The sequence below is a fragment of the Dryas octopetala genome, chromosome 2 (assembly GCF_963921425.1).
Source record: "Dryas octopetala chromosome 2, drDryOcto1.1, whole genome shotgun sequence".
NCBI classification, from domain to species: Eukaryota; Viridiplantae; Streptophyta; class Magnoliopsida; order Rosales; family Rosaceae; genus Dryas; species Dryas octopetala.
In genome coordinates, this window is record NC_141367.1 from 11651196 (window position 1) to 11667538 (window position 16343).

Below are 16343 nucleotides of genomic sequence, written 5' to 3' on the forward strand. Positions count from 1 at the left end.
GATTCACTTGATAGAATTTTTACTTCAAATTATTAACAACTTAACACCCAAGGGGTTAATTATAAATATCTGGTCAAGCATTTGATACCTTATCCTTAATCAAATCCATGAAGTTTCAGCCATGTTATTAGTTGATAAATACTAAGAAGTGGTTTATTATAAACCTGACCCCGAAAACTAAGTGGTTTCAAACTAGGGGGGGCTATCTCTATCTAATCAATGTGACTGGCACGTGGGATATAATTAAACATTAGCTGGTCTCTGTGCATGTGTATGTTGTGCCTCCAAGATCTTCACCTTCCCTATGTCAATTATAGGCAGTGTCAAAAATATCAGCCGACATTCTGAAATGTCGGTTTCTGGACTAGGCGATATCGATTAAAGGGGGGGGAGGAAGTGAAACAAAATCTTTACCCTTATCCCCGATATCGACCATATTTTCTACAGATATTGGAAATCCCCGACATTGTACAGATATTCAGAAGAAAAAAATTGAAGAAAGGGTAGAATGAGAATTAAGCCAAAGAAACCCTAATTTTCCATACCCATCTACTAATTCAGAAACCTAATCAATGAATTAACATAAGAATATCAAAACCCAATAATTGAAAGAATCTGACATACCTTTACATCCCATCCTACATACAAGTGAGTATGTGAATCCAAGTCTGTGAATATCGGTATGAACATTCCTTTACAGTCTACCGATAACCCAAAAGGAATCCCACTAGCCAGCAACAACAACTCATGGTCACCGACAACCAAAAAGGAATCCCATCTACCATTCAACCCCAAACTCAAACTCTCTATTAATTTCATCAATTTATGAGAGTTTCGGCACCCAAACTAAAACTCATGAGTGGCATGTTCATACATATAGTTCCAACTATTGAGGTCATATGGCTTGGTACAACTATTGTATGGATGTAGATCAACGCTCATCTACTTTTTTTTTTTTTTGATAAGAGACAAACTTTCATTAAACAAAAACAAACAGAACAAACAAACCCATCAGTGAACAAGATGTCCACTAGCCTACTAGCTGCTACTAAAAATAAAGAAAAGACGAGAAAAATAACACATAAAACACACAAAGCACACTACCACCAACATAAACCAACCCACACAACCCCAAAACCACCCTATCCAACTACAGCTTTCCAATCCAACAAAATTAAAGAAACTGAAAGATATCTAAAAGCTGGAGAAACTGAGGACCATAACGACGCCCAAAATCTGACTTTGTCCCAGGAATACTCCACATTATCCCCCTTAAAATCTTCAAAGATTCTTTTATTTCTCTCCCACCAAATAACCCACACCACTGCCATCACACCACAAGACCACAGGACCTTTGCCTTCCTACCCCTCCTCCCAAACACAACATCTTTTTCACACAACAACGCGGATACTGACTGAGGATTATCCCAGCTAATACCAGCAGCTTCAAACAAATAACCCCATAAGCCCAAAGCAAAAGGACAATACAGAAACAGATGGTCCCCAGATTCAGCTTCCTTTCTACAAAGGGCACACCAATGAGGAGACAAACTGGTACGGGGTCTTCTCTTTTGAAGCATATCACACATTAAACTTCCCCTGAGCAATAATCCATGCCAGAACACGGACTTTAGGAGGGGCCTGCGACTTCCAAATGAATTTTTCAGGCTCGAAAATAGCTGAAAATCCCTTTTCACATAGATGCTTAAAAAAAGATTTGCAAGAGAAGGACCCAGAAGCCTCCAACTTCCATCTTCTTTATCTAGACATCCATCAACCACTTGGGCATTCTCCAAAACTACCATAAGAGCAGCAAAATTCTCAACCTCTCTTTCACGAAGATTTCTTCTAAATCCAAGATTCCAGCCTACTCCCGAAGAATTAAAAACCACCAAATTAGCCACCATACAGTTTAGATTTAAAGCCAGCCTACTAAAGCGAACAAACATGGAACATAAAGGCACTTCCGATATCCAGCAATCCTTCCAAAATCTTATTCTCTCCCCCCCTCCCACCCAAAACTGACAACACTCTAAGAACTCCTCATAACCTTGAGAAATGTCCTTCCACCATAGGACCTCTTTCTAGATGTAGATCAACACTCATCTATTTTTGAACCCCATAGAACCTCTTTCTGGATGTAGATGGACACTCATCTACTTTATACCACTATAAGCTCAAGTATCAATGAAGTGATGCATTAATCATCCATTATAGTTCAACTTTACTTTTCATACTTGTCACTGACGTGTATTATATACCCTACATATCATATACTTATCATATAGACCCCAATTTATAACACTTATTTGTTTAACACATGCATTGATGATTGATTTAACATATCCTAAAGTTTCATTTAAAAATTAAGTGTTTTGAAGCCAATATCTGTTGTCTATGTGGACGGTATCCAATATTGATATTTCAATTGATATTTCCTTATTTTGGAGTCCCAATAATATCCCCATGGCCAATATTTTGAACCTTGATTAAAGGGCAGGAAAAATACTGATAAAAAACAATAGGAGGCTATGTCAAAACATCTTAGGGATATTACAACCAGTTTAATTCAGCTTGATTGGTGGGGTTTATGAGCTGATTGTAAATTTTTCTTATACTTTTCTGGTTTGTATTGAAGGATATCTTGTCTGTCTTGTCTTGTATTTCATCTCTCTTTTTTAAAAACTTTTGATTCCCGTTAAAAGAAAAAAGAAAACAATAGGAGGCTACAGCTTTTTCTTTCCCACCATATTTTTTACCAATTCATTTATTTCCTTACACCTGCTTTTCTTATGTTACTTCCTTTTCAATATATCTTACCATACCAGTAGCAAATGCTAACAATATTAGGCACATTATCATCCAAAAGACGACTTCCTCATCCAATAAACATACTGCTCAAAAATTCAAAATACATCAGAAACAGTCTTCAATAGCTGTCATCTATTCAAAGAACATATATTCCACGAGACACGTTTTTCAGATTCCTATTTATCTTGGTTAATATTTCTAGAGTTATTTTCCAGATAATTTCTTATTTAGTTATCTTGGAGCAAAGGGATTCCTGTCCAACAAAATAAATTGTGTAGAGACCCTGTATGCATGTTTTGTTTGTAGCCCATAGTTAAGGCTCTGAAAGATATGAGATGTAAAATTTTGTTATAGAGATGTAAGGGAGAGGTGTGTGAACACCAACAAGGACCTAAAACAGAATTTGTCCCAGGGTCTAGGTATTGAGTACTCCAGTCCCTTCTACAATATAGAGGGTTTATCTCTCTCATTCATAGACTTAGGCAGGATAGGCTGAATCTCTACACAGGTGAGCATACTTGAACCCAATTTTTAACCCAATCTTTTAAAGAATTTTATTTTTCCAATTTTCATCCTTATGTAAACTGACAAAATAGGACAAACCTTTAAAAAAAATATTTTCTATACCCACCCTCATCCCTACACCTTATACTCACAAACTAAACAAACTCATCTTCTTCCACACCAAAAGCCCTGCTCATCTTTTACACTTACTCATTGCTCAACAGTTCATTTAAGAAAACAAATGATTTTGTGATTTGGATTTAAAAATTGCGTCAAAAATTAAAAAATTTCCATGATTTTCTGCTGGGTTAGATAATTTTTTCCCGCGTGAAAACAATGCTGGTGTGTTGAATGCCAAAGAGAGTGCTCGGTAGTTGGCCGCTGAACACAAAGGGGAGCGTTTGGTGGCTCACTACCAAATGCTACTTTTGTGAAAATGTTTTCACACCCAGCAGAAAATCACAAGACCTTTTCGATTTTTGACATGATTTTGAAACTCAAATTTGACACAATCACAAAAAATCATTTGTTTTCAATCAAAACCCAAATGATCCCAAACACAAAATTAGCTCTCCATTAAACTTAAGAAATAAAGAGATATGCATTTGCAAAATCCAATTGAAAACACCCAACTCAGATTTGTTTTTTTAGGTACAACTCAGATGGGTATAGAACGTAAATTGAGTAGATAAATGTTTCGAGAAGAATGGGGTGGGTATAGATAGCAATAGTCTTAGAGCTCGTTTGGCACTGCTTCTTAGAAGCACTTATAATCAGTAGCGTTTTTGCTAGAAGCGCTTCTACTTATAAGCACATACAAATTTTTATAATAATTCTAAATGCTTCATGCAAAAGCACTTGGAAGTGCTTCTCAAAAAATCACTTAAAAGCGTTTTCATAATCTAGAAGTACTTTTATTTATTTCTGCCAAACGCAACCAAAAGCGCTTTTACCAATTCTAAAAGCAGTGCCAAACAAGCCCTTAGTTTTAAAGTAAGAGGTGGGTATAGAGGGTAGGGTGGCTATAGTTAGGAAAAATTGGGTTCAAATAGCCCCAACCCCTCTAAGTAAGCTTATTGTGTTATTATAATGTCAGTATCATAAAATTGCATGAGTCCCAATACTTTCCATCTATTGGATAAAACTTTAAGGCCAAATGATAATTTTGGTCCCTGTAGTTTCACTCATTTTCCACTTTGGTCCATGTAAATCCAATTTTAGCAATTTTGGTCCTGTAGTTTCATTATAGTTGCTATTAGGTCTAAATCTTTAAACTCCGTTTATTTTGAAGACAGAGTGATAAGGCAGCATGTGTTTGGCACGTCTTTTGGTCCTGGTTTCCGTCTAAAATGCCCACTCATGTGCCAACACTTGCTGCCACGTCAGATTTCTGTCTTCAAAAGAAACGGAGTTAATTGATTCGGACCTAATTGCAAACATAATGAAACTACATGACCAAAATTCCCAAAACTGAAATAACAGGAACTGAAGTGGAAAATAAGTGAAAGTACAGGGACCAAAAGTGTCATTTGGCCACTAGTTGCACAAAACCATTTGCTTAAGACAATATATTAGAGAACAAGTATCACCTCTGACAAATATGCAAATTTACTCCAGAAGTGGGATATCACGGTGTCTTTCAATAGTTGGTCATCCAATCCAGTTGCTGATAGAGATTTCAATGCAGCAATTTCATCTTCCTGTGATCCAAAATATATCTTCTCCTTATCAGACTCAATAGGAACCACTTGTAGCCGGATATCATTGACCAACTGAAGAGAAGGATCAACCTGTAAGATTTGAAAAATTCAAAAAATTGACAGAAAGTAAAGATCGACAAATAAACATTTATATCAAACAATTAAATGAAAATGAAAAGGCCTTAGTCTGAATGGAGAGACGTAGAAATTAACCATTTTATCTGTTAAAGATGCTTTAACAATGGGAATTAGCTCTGGGAAGTTGCCAGCCCGGGCTGAAAAAATAAGCATGTACGATGCCAAGGTAAATAGAGACCTTCTTCGTGATAGTTGCAAACCTCCTTCAATCAGCATGTAATAAGAACATATTAGAATATTTTTCACCAACAAATAACTTTGAAGGTTTTGTTTTAAGATAAAAGTTCACAACAACCTAATAGCTTTATTTGTTTTAATCTGATCACAACCTAACAGGTTAGGCTTTTGAAAAAGGAGATCCCATGTTTGAATTTCAAAACCTCGAACCTGGTTTGAAATTTCACATGTTAGGCCTACATATGGAGTATTGAAATAGATGGTGTCATCATATCCAAATAGAAGTAATAGGGAAGATATTGATTTATCAGTTTTGCATTTCAGAAATGCCACGGTTTTCACATCGATGGGTATTTATGAAGCCATGAAAGGAAAATTAGGCAAAAGAATAAGTGACGCTCTTTCCTTTCTTTCGTTCATGCTTCTTTCTCTTTTGGTTTTGGTTTTTGATAAGTAATGACTTATAAAAATAATGAAAAGGGCCAAGAGGGCAAAAAACCAAGTTCACGGAATGTGTAGAGAAGCCTAGAATCACTATCTATCATTTTACATGCATTAAGCATATATTACTTGGTAAATACACGAGATAGTAAAGAGACCCTTTATTATGAATGATCCTTATAGTTACCCTCATTTTTTATGATAAAAGAAAGAAGAAATTTAATAAAAAACAAAAAAAACAAAAAATGCAGGCTGCACTCTTACACAAAATCAATCAGACTTGTCCGGACCAGGAAAGAAATGTAGGGTTATTCAAGTAAGGGTTAATTACAATTTATTCCCCCAAACTATTGGGGGTCACACTTTAACCCCCAAACTAAATTTTTTGACACTTTGGCCCCCCAACTATGTTTTGTCAAACACATATAACCCCCTTTCGTAAAAAAAAATTAAATGGGCTGTTAGTTTTGCACACGTGGCCTTCTCTTTGAGCGCCATGTGTGCAAAACTGATGGAGAATATTATTTTTTTATTTGACAGATTGGGGGTCTTCTGTTTGACGGAACATAGTATGGGGGATTAACTGTCAAAAATATTAGTTTGGGGGGGCAAAGTGCGAACCCCCCAATAGTTTGGGGAGATAAATTGTAATTAACCCTTCAAGTAAGTATCAGCACAAAAGGTAAAACCTGCTTGCATTTGCAGTATTACCATTGGGATGCATTTTCTGCACTGAATAAGTAGTTAACTATCAAAAGTATCATATGATGATAAACTCTGACTTACCATCTAGATCCAACGAAACAGTCCTAATGGAGAATGCCAGCTGGAAACATCTTACTAAAGCCATGTGACTGGAGGCCTGTCAAGACTCAAGAGCAAAAGAAATCATCATTGAGAGTTGAGAAAGGCCATTGGGAAAAACAAATGAATAGCTAAAACTTATCATGCCATCAAGTTAAAATTAAATGTTGAAACCCCCTACTTTACCCCTTTTCTATGACAACTTTTTGTACACTCTCCAAAATCCAACACATGGAACTTTGTAATTGTAAAGTTAATGGCCTATCCCTGCAGATTAAATCATAGCTAACTACCAGCTGAACAATAAAATTCTCTTTACCAACCAAATGGGAAGCCCAGTTTGGGTGGTTATTATCACCCAGCTGCAATAGCAATACCCAAGTGACCAATCAACCCCCTAGGTGCTGCTCTGCAGCTTGGGGCGTGAATTTCAGTTTCAGAAAAGCTTTCAAGTCTCCAATTTGTCCCTTAAACCTCATAAATCACGTACTCTAGTCATTTGACACCATAAATTTCTAAACTTTCATTTTTCTTTTTTTTCAGATCTTCATTCTGATAGTAGATATCTAGGTATGCAGATATGAAGAAAGAGGGTCGCAATCAAGGTAGTTTAGAAACACAACGATGGCTGATCTGAAGGAGCCATGTCCTTTCTACACTGTAGAGGAGCAGGTGAGACTGAAGTACAGTGGAGCTATGTCCTCTATGGAGTCTTCTCTCCCCGTTTTGGAACCTTTCTATGTATATATGTTCAGGTCATTCCATTTTCAAGAAGCTCCTATACACGGTCAAAGAAGATGGATTCTAACATTTTCAAATCTTGTTTTAAGATACTTTATGAAGAATTAAAAAAAAAAACATACACATGCATTATTGTTCTTAATTTGATCCACTCTCCCACGAGTTCCCTCTATATGTGATTTTGGTCATACTCAGGACCTCTTATGATTGATAGTCTGAACTTGGAAAATGTCAAAAAGAAACAGATATGGAGCATAATTAAGTTTCTACAGAGAAGCCGATAACCATCAAAGTGAGCCCCAAAACAATGGACCACTATATATAGGCATTCATTCATATATCATCATTCTATCTGAAAATTAGTCTTATTTCCGATAAGTGACCATTTGTTTTTTCAAAGTAGCCAGGGTAGAGTGGTAGACCATATACCCAGAGAGGATATTCAAAAATACAATGTATCTTACATGTCACCAATATTAATTATTAGGAGACTTTATCTCGATAAGAATTTTTTCAATAAAACAAATAAATAAAAGGAAGCAGAGTTATGCGGATCAAGAAGTGCAGCAGTTAAAACTTAAAAGATAAGAAAGGGTGTTGGAAAATAGTTATAAATAAACCAATAACATCATAAAATCTGCACAAGATCTCACCTTTGACCGGGTAAACAGTAATGCAACATTATAAGTGTGGGCCATTGCTTCAAAGTTTGCAGGGGTATTCTCTGAAGATGTTGCCTGAACCCAGATTGATGAAAGCAAAAGACTCACTTGGTGACTGCTTAACCGAAGGGAAGTTAGTTCCTAGAAGTTTTTAGATAAGACATTTGAATTAGTTTTTCAATACTTCCAATTAAAAGTAAATTAAAACACTGAATTTTAAGTTGTTAACTACGAAAATTGAAAGATGAGTTTAAGATCACATACTGGTCTTCCACCAGTCAAAGCACTCTTGAAGCTTTGAGATTGGTGAGATTGTTTCTCACACACATCTGATATTTGACTTCCCTCTTCCCTCAGTTCGCCATTCATGGGTGTTCCTGTGTCTTTCTCTTCATCCTGAATGGAGAAACCCCCATCCTTTACCTTATTCAATGTACTGACAGATGAAAAGCCAGAAACAGCTTGAAAAGGGTTCATTTTCTGCTCTAACCAAGGAGCAGGCAGAGTTGGCATAAGCACCATAGAGAAAATGCTGTGCGCTCCAACTCGTGTTTCATGGTCTGGGTGGGCCATTGCTAGGAGTAATCGGTGAAACAGAGCATCAGGAAAAGCCTGGACAGGTTATAAGTATAACGACACTTAGATGGCTGAACATGACCTGAACATAAAGTAGTATAGTGCAATCTAAAAAAGTAGCCTTGCCTTCTTGTGATATGATACATTAGGAACAGAAGAGACCATCTTTATAGTTAGATAAACAGCAGAGGTTGTCGCCCTAGCTACAACAGTACTAGTTGGGATATTCTCTAGCACAACGGCCATCATATCAAGTATGGGTCCCACATCTCCAACCTATGAATCAGAAACAGTATTGCAAGCATAAGAACAACAAAGAAAAGGTGGTTCATTCCTACCCAAAAAATAAAAAATACACCAAACAAAACCAACAAGACGCATGTTCCTGAGCAGTATCCTACTAAATTCTGTTTGATTTCCATGTTTATTTCTGTTTTGTATTATGGCACCAAAATCATACAATTTCAATCAAGGGTTACTTCGTGCACCTGAGTTAGAGGTAACACAATTTGTGGGTTGTCTTTAAATGCATCATTTTTTGATTACCATGTTTTCCTTTGTGGCTATATTTATTTATGTACCCGGAGGTAAAGTACCTAACAATCTTTAGTTCTTCAGTATATATATTTATAAACATGATCTATTAATGGGAAAATTTTAGCTAAAGGACTCCAACTATACCTCATGTCTCTATTCAGGATATGAATTTCACTTTGTGTCAACTGAGGACTGAAATTTTCATTTTGTGTCAATTAAGGACCTTGTTTTTTTCAGTTTTTATCTCAACTTTGGCCCGACGATGGACCCATTAAACCTCCACCAAATTCAGAAAAATTATACTGGGTTTAAAGATATGCATCTCCTTTACAACCATATAAAAATCACCTAAATCGGACCTCTACAACTCTAGATAATCAGCCCCAAACTAGGTACCCGAAACTATCCAATTTTCCAGATATTTTCCCAAAGGTCCAATTGAACAGTTTCGGGTACCGTACTTTGGGGCCGATTGTCTCGAGTTGTAGATGTCCGATTTGAGTGATCTTTATATGGTTGTAACGAGGAGATGCATAGCTTTAAGCCCAATATAAGTTTGCTGAATTTGGTGGAGATTTGATGGGTCCAATGCGGGCCAAAGCTGAGATAAAAATAGAAAAAAAAACAGGGTCCTTAATTGACACAAAATGAAAGTTTCAATCCTTAGTTGACACAAAAGTGAAATACATTACCTGAATAGAGACATAGGATATAGTTGGAGTCCTTTAGCTAAAATTTTTCCTCTATTGATCTTTACAAACAAAGGTACACAAACAGTAGACAGGAAGTCTACTGAAGGGAAGGAAAAACTAACTACACAAGATTTGAGCTCAACGTCAACAACTAAGAAATTATCTTAGAATTGCCTTCCAATCTAGCATAATAATCGCAAGGGACAGGTCCTTGAATTCTGTTGAGACAGAGGCCCAAAGAAAGGACAAAAACCACACCCTTTCCCAAAGTCCCTAAAATCCCACCCCTTTATAATTAAAAAAAAATCCTTCAGTATATTTATTTGTGCACCTGTATGTAAGTGCCCATAAACAAACTTTCTTTGTTAGGTAACTAAACCTATAGGCAAGGTACACAAATAAAATTTCTTGGGAGTATTATTCTTGTTGTAATGAAAGTGTTTCTATCATAATTAATGATAGTATTCTTTACCTCTACATGAGGTTGAGCAAAGTTGTAAATGCATTTATCTTCCTAACTTGGGTGCTATATATGTTCATAGTTGGGTGTGTTATATGTTAATGATTGCTAAAGAATTTTTGGGGTAGGTGCAGGAACATCATGGCAGCAATACAAACGTTCATAATTTAATATATCAAAATTAGGAGCAAAAGATGCATAACATTAGAAATTTTCAATGTGTTTCCATTATTTACATCGGGAAAAAATAGGCATAAGAAAATAAGGAATAAAGCATCTGCACCTAAACAAAAAAAGTCAGCAGACCTAAACCAAAAAGATTGAAACCCAAACTAAATTTAAAAGCAGCTTAAGTTTTTTGACCGGGATCTAAATGTCCCTACAAAATATTCACAAAATTCTTGAGTGCTTTAACCCTAAACTTAAGCTTTAAGTTTGAAGGAGACAGACCTTATTTGATAGCTGTGAGATGCATCTTTCTATTGCCGACTGAAGATCTAGGCTCCATTTATCTGTACTCCTAGGGCTGGACACCTCAGCTTGATTTTGCAGGCATTTTCGTAAATGTTTTATCAGGTCAGATATTGCACCAATAATCGCAACTGATGCCTGCTGCTTTGCACTTTTTGCTATTTGTGTGGTGACATTAACAATATCAGTTTGTAGGCGAGGTTTTTTGACAACATTCTTATGATCCAAGTGCTTGACCAATATAGATAATAGCAGATGGGAGTTATCTCCTGGTGTTCAAATAAACAATATGTATCAATTTCATCCACAAATGAATAATTAGAAAAAGAAAGAATGTAAAAATGTCCAAACCTGCTTCCTCTAAAAGTGACTGCAGATACATTAAAATATAATAGGCGAGTGGCTTTTCGGGGGACCAATGGTTCTCAGCATCAAAGTTTTGAAAAAGGGGTTCAAGCACTCGACGCACTGTTGAAGCCTCCTTTGCCAATCTGGCTATATTACGCAAGCAAACCTTAGACCAGTAAGAGGGGCTCTTGCTGGTATCACTGTGAAAATGCCATGTGAATCAAAGAATGTTAGGGCAACATAAACTATTTTTTAGCAACATAAATGTGGTTTTAGGGGAAAATTAAAAAGAAGAACTAACATTGTGGGATCCAGATCGAGGTTTTTCAGGTTTGGTAATGAAGGAACCTTCTGACTAATATCTGGAAAAGATGAATCGTGAACTTCTGCTTTTAGAACTCCTTGAACCCACTGGTCCTGAGACTCAGAATATTGTCTGTCTTCCTTTGCACTCCCAGGTTTAGTATGGATATCCAAGTAGTTTTCCAAAGTCACTGATATGATCTATTTTAGAACAGGAAAAAATTTTAAATTGAAAGCACAATTAATGTAATGCAAAAAATCCAAAGAAATTATTATTTTTCACAGTAGCCAAACTATTATATGTCTTTCTTGTGTCAAAAATAGAAATAACAAGAGCAACAGGAGGCTCAGAATACTCACAGTGTCAAAATCCATTGAAATATGAGAGTGCTCACTCATGAACCATACCTACAAACAAATAGTGCAGTAAAAAGAAAAAAGAGATATCATAATGCAAGATATAAAAATTATCAGGTTTTTAAGTCAATTAACCAAATAGGACAATAAGAAAAAGTAAGTATGACTGATGAAGAAAGATGATAAGTAGAAATTAAATATAGCATCTGAAATCTGCACAATAAATTGACATCTCTAAATAGAAGCAATAAGTAAAAGGAATAAGAAGCTATGCAAGCAGTTGATCCCCATCAAAGTCAGAAAAAACAGTATTGCATGTTTTTGACATCGTCAGTTTCTTATTGCATCAGTTTATGATGCATGCATTAATAATGCATGGGGAATAGTTTTGTCATTAAATGAAGCGCAGTACGAATGTAAACATTCATGCATGTACACTAGTCTGAACAGTATCATAAAAAATTAAAACTAAGCTAGAAAAGAGAACGTACCATATAAGCCAGAGATTGCAGTCCAGCTGAACGTAAACATAGAGCTCTGTCATCATCTCCCACTTCTTGAGCCAATTGACAAAGTTTAGGAATAAGGCCCTCTAGGTTGAACATGTGTGTACTATCAATCTACTTTTATTTCAAAATGTCAGTTTCATTTATCCATGACAAAAGTAGAGCAGAGGATCTATGGCATGACATATATAAGCTAGGTCTAGAGACAAAATAACTTGGCACACAATGGTCTAAAGCAATCCAAGGAGTATTCGATAGGTCCCTGTACATCATCTACAAGTTCAGAATCACGTAATCTGATTTGTAGTCATTCAAACACTCCCATCTCTTTCAGTGTCGACATACAGAACATTATCTAAACTGTCTACTTTCAATAAAAACTTCATTGATAAGGTGGTGAATCTTCTACAGGGACCCATTAAAATTCCTTTACAAGCAAATATTCCATGTGTGCAGCAACGTCAATGGTATATATATATATATATATATATCTTATATACGTGTGTGTGTGTGTGTGTGTGTACACACCTCACAAATCTAAGCCTTTTCCTTGTATTTATCATTTACCTGGCTATTTATAAAGTCAACCAGAGTATTGCAACCCAGAATCCGCATTTCATCATGTCGAGTTTGTTCTAGAAGAATTCGAACAATTCCTAATAAACTACTGGCAAATAGTGGCCTGCAACCATTGAAGGGCAGCAATGAATGTCATCAGGAATATATATATATATACTTCAAATGAAAAAAAAAAAAAAAAAAAAAAAACATAGCAAACCATACGTATTAGACACCCAATGCTAGGAAGCCATACATATCTGAGAAAGAAAATGGTGCTCTACTGCATTTTATTATTAACCTTAACTTTTGTGAAATATTTTATGTTTAATGCTTGTGGACATTCTATTCTATATTTGGTAGTTTTTTTAAATCACATTTCACACAAGTTCTTAGGAAAGTATGCCACATAGACACCACATCATATTTGAGTGGGGACAAATACTCAGAAATTAGGATCAATGAACTCAAGGAGGAAACACAGAAGAGTGCCACAGTACACGTACTCTGCTATAATATATAGCTCTATTAGACAATGAAGTGTAATAAAATTAATTTGATTGATAGATGAGTCCAAGAAGGAACCCTGAGAGAAGGGGATCTTATACCCTGAAAAATAACCTATCCAATCTGATATGTGGTAGTCAACTAGGTTATCTTTCATCATTTTAAAGACTCACTTACTAAAATCCAATTTTGTGAGATTAAGATAATTCAGACTTACATTTGCTCCTTGCATGAAGATAACAACTTCCTATAAATGCATAGCACCACTTTAACAGATCCAAAATGTTCATTTCGCAAATCCTTGTAACATCTTTGCTCTAGGTGATCGGTGATCTGTGGGGAGAAAGATTGAAAGACATGAGAAGGAAGATAGAAGCCATTTTCTGTTACAAGTAGGCACCTAAAACCAAAGTTCACAATTGGATATGATTTTGCATATTTCAACGGAATTCAACAGATTTTCTTGATATCTGAACCTAGTGCTACTTCAAACAGTTCACAGACCAAAATTAACATCTGGGAAATATTAGAGCTTATTTTAAATACAACTAGCAATACCAAACCAAATAAAATCTTTTTTAAAATTAATGGAAAGAAGTATAGTGATTAAAAGGATTGTGTAAGAATTCTGAAATTTGAACTCTACACTGAAACTCATCAAAGGGACTGCTAGAAATTGGATATTTATACTACTGTTTAAAAAAAAAAAAAAAAAAGTAATACAAAGAAGGTCTTCTCACTAGAAAAGTGGTAAAATATTACCTTGGGAATTCGCAAAGGGTTCTTCGAAGCATATTCACAAAGTTTCCCAATTTTCCTGTCATTTGGTTCAGCATCCTGCCAAGCACAGTTTTGAAAAGAATAAGCATATATTAGGTATCAACCCGCCAAAATGGCACTGATTGAAAAAACAAATAATATTAGCCTGAAGCTAAAGTTTCTCATCAAAGCTTCTCCATATTCAAAGTATTCTCTAAGTCCTACAAAATCACTTATTAAAAGCAGTCGTGGTTGCAGCAGTAGCAGCATCTGGAGCTTAAAGTAATTACACTGTCAGAGTTAAGCAAGACACTGTTGAGTTCAGTCTAAAAAAAAAAAAAGACACTGTTGAGTCCTATGACTAGACTGTCTTATTAGACTGAATATAAACTTATATTCAAGGCTAGAGATCTAACAAGTACCAAAGTATCACAATCTAAAAGTTCATAGAAGCAGCACTGGACAATTATGCAATTAAGAAGTCATTTCATACATAACTAGTTCTACCATTGCTAAGTCAACAGAACTTATTTTGCACAAGAAAGAAGATATCAGCAATACTGTTTAAACTGGACCACATAACATAAGCTGAGAATTAACCCGATTGCGAGGTAAGATATCAGTGAGCAACTTCTTGTAGCGTTTCACGGGCTGTCTTGACCTCGCACGCAACGATGGACAGAAGAAACAGAGGTTGCCGCAGGCAGGCACAACCCGCCTTGACATAACCCCCATTTTCCAAGGAAATTGAAGCCCTGCTCTGCAAACTAAAAGAGTCCAAATTTCAGATATAAAATCTTGCAGAAAAGTCAACAGCCCCACATGATCAAACACATCAAATATCAACAGGAACTTTCACTGCAAATGTGCTTTTACGGTGTTGCCAAGAACCTCTAAAACAAAAGCTCAACACCCAGTTGAATACAGCAGCATTCCAGCCCGAATGTGTTTTTTTCAACGTTTTCAAGAGCAGAAACCAACCAGATAAGAATTTAACAGATTACAGGCTTAGTACAGTTCAGAATCCAAAAGGAAGATCAACTCCGCAAAATTGAAGCAAAATTCTCAAAGACAAAACGATACCTACCAATACTAAACACAGATGTTCCCCTTTTTGGCACAATTAAGCCCTGGAGATCGCGATCTGGCCAAAGCGTGGACACCAAAAGTTGACAAAACCAACGTTTCAAATTCAAGAAGAGCCGAATAACTTGTAAATATATTACAATGTAAATAACAAGTATTTTCCAGAAAATTGATGTGAAAGTTAATTCGAATTTTAATTTTAAATAAATTTTAAAAAATACGCGAATTTACCTCAGAATATTGCCAATGGGGGAGCAGATGCTTGAAATCCTCCCCAGGCTTGTTTTTTCTCTTTCCCGGACATTAATATGAGACAATACCTGTTAAATTTGGTTTTTGGCCTTATACAATAATTACGAAATTAAAAATAATAATAATAATTTGCAATAAATACAAAAAGTACTTTTCTTGCTGAATAACAGGGAGGTTGTTAATTATGGTGGTGACACCCCTATGGACCGTCTCCACTCTGTCAACAAATTCAACGTTAAATAAAGGAGCCTAAATTCAGTCCTTGAGGGACCATTCTCTATACATAATTCTTTTTCTATATTTTTTTGGGCAATTTTATTAGAGGACTGCTATTTGCATATCCTTTTCTATTTTTTTGCACACTCTTTTAACAACAAAATTAAAATTAAAAGAAAGGACACACACCCCTCATTCTCAGCCTCACCCCGACCACCTCCCCTCCTTCACCTGACCCACCCAGCCCCATCCCTCCCTCCCTCCCTCCCTCCCTCCCTCCCTCCCTCACCCACCAGACCACCGCAAGCAGCACCCGAGCCCTACCCCCAACCTCCTCATATCTCTCTCTCTCTCTCTCTCTCTCTCTCTCTCTCTCTCTCTCTCTCTTTTCTTTTCTCCTCCATCCCACATCATCTTCAGCTAGCAAGTCGAGCCTCACCCTTCTTCTCCGAGCTCTCTTGCGATGCTACGCATGTACCTGCTGCAACCACAGCGAAGTACCACTACCAACAAAAAAATCGCAGCTGGTTCGGAGGCTATATGCCGAATGGGTCGTGGATGTTCAGCGGCTACCTGTCAAATGGGACGTGGATGTTCGATGGGTGGCTGCCGAAGGAAACTCAAATTTTCGGCAGACCAGGGCTGAACGAAGGAAAAGCAGAGGGAGAAAGGGAGGAAAGAAGAAAAGAGAGAGAGGGAATTAGGGGTAGGACTCGGGTGCTGTTCTTAGTGGTCGG

General features: G+C 36.4%; 1 protein-coding gene across 4 annotated transcripts; it reads right to left on the reverse strand.

Annotated features, from left to right (window-relative positions):
- Positions 1–3472: 3472 nt before the first annotated feature.
- LOC147293107 (ARM repeat superfamily protein) lies at positions 3473–15527 on the reverse strand. Of its 4 annotated transcripts, none has more exons than XM_086230676.1 (17): positions 15370–15527; positions 15140–15196; positions 14653–14819; positions 14056–14130; positions 13511–13626; positions 12796–12910; positions 12214–12342; positions 11726–11773; positions 11364–11566; positions 11066–11262; positions 10694–10983; positions 8681–8830; positions 8243–8590; positions 7970–8119; positions 6558–6633; positions 5229–5356; positions 3473–5087 (listed from the first exon to the last, which is right to left on the reverse strand). In XM_086230676.1, exons 3-17 carry the CDS (start codon positions 14785–14787, stop codon positions 4887–4889), a joined length of 2361 nt encoding a protein of 786 aa, XP_086086802.1. In that variant the 5' UTR covers positions 14788–14819; positions 15140–15196; positions 15370–15527; the 3' UTR covers positions 3473–4886. The 4 variants fall into 4 exon arrangements, with proteins under 4 accessions (XP_086086802.1, XP_086086803.1, XP_086086801.1 ...); XM_086230675.1 differs by having other exon boundaries at positions 3500–5105; positions 14653–14812; positions 15370–15525; XM_086230674.1 differs by having other exon boundaries at positions 3501–5105; positions 15370–15525.
- Between the last annotated feature and the right edge of the window lie 816 nt (positions 15528–16343).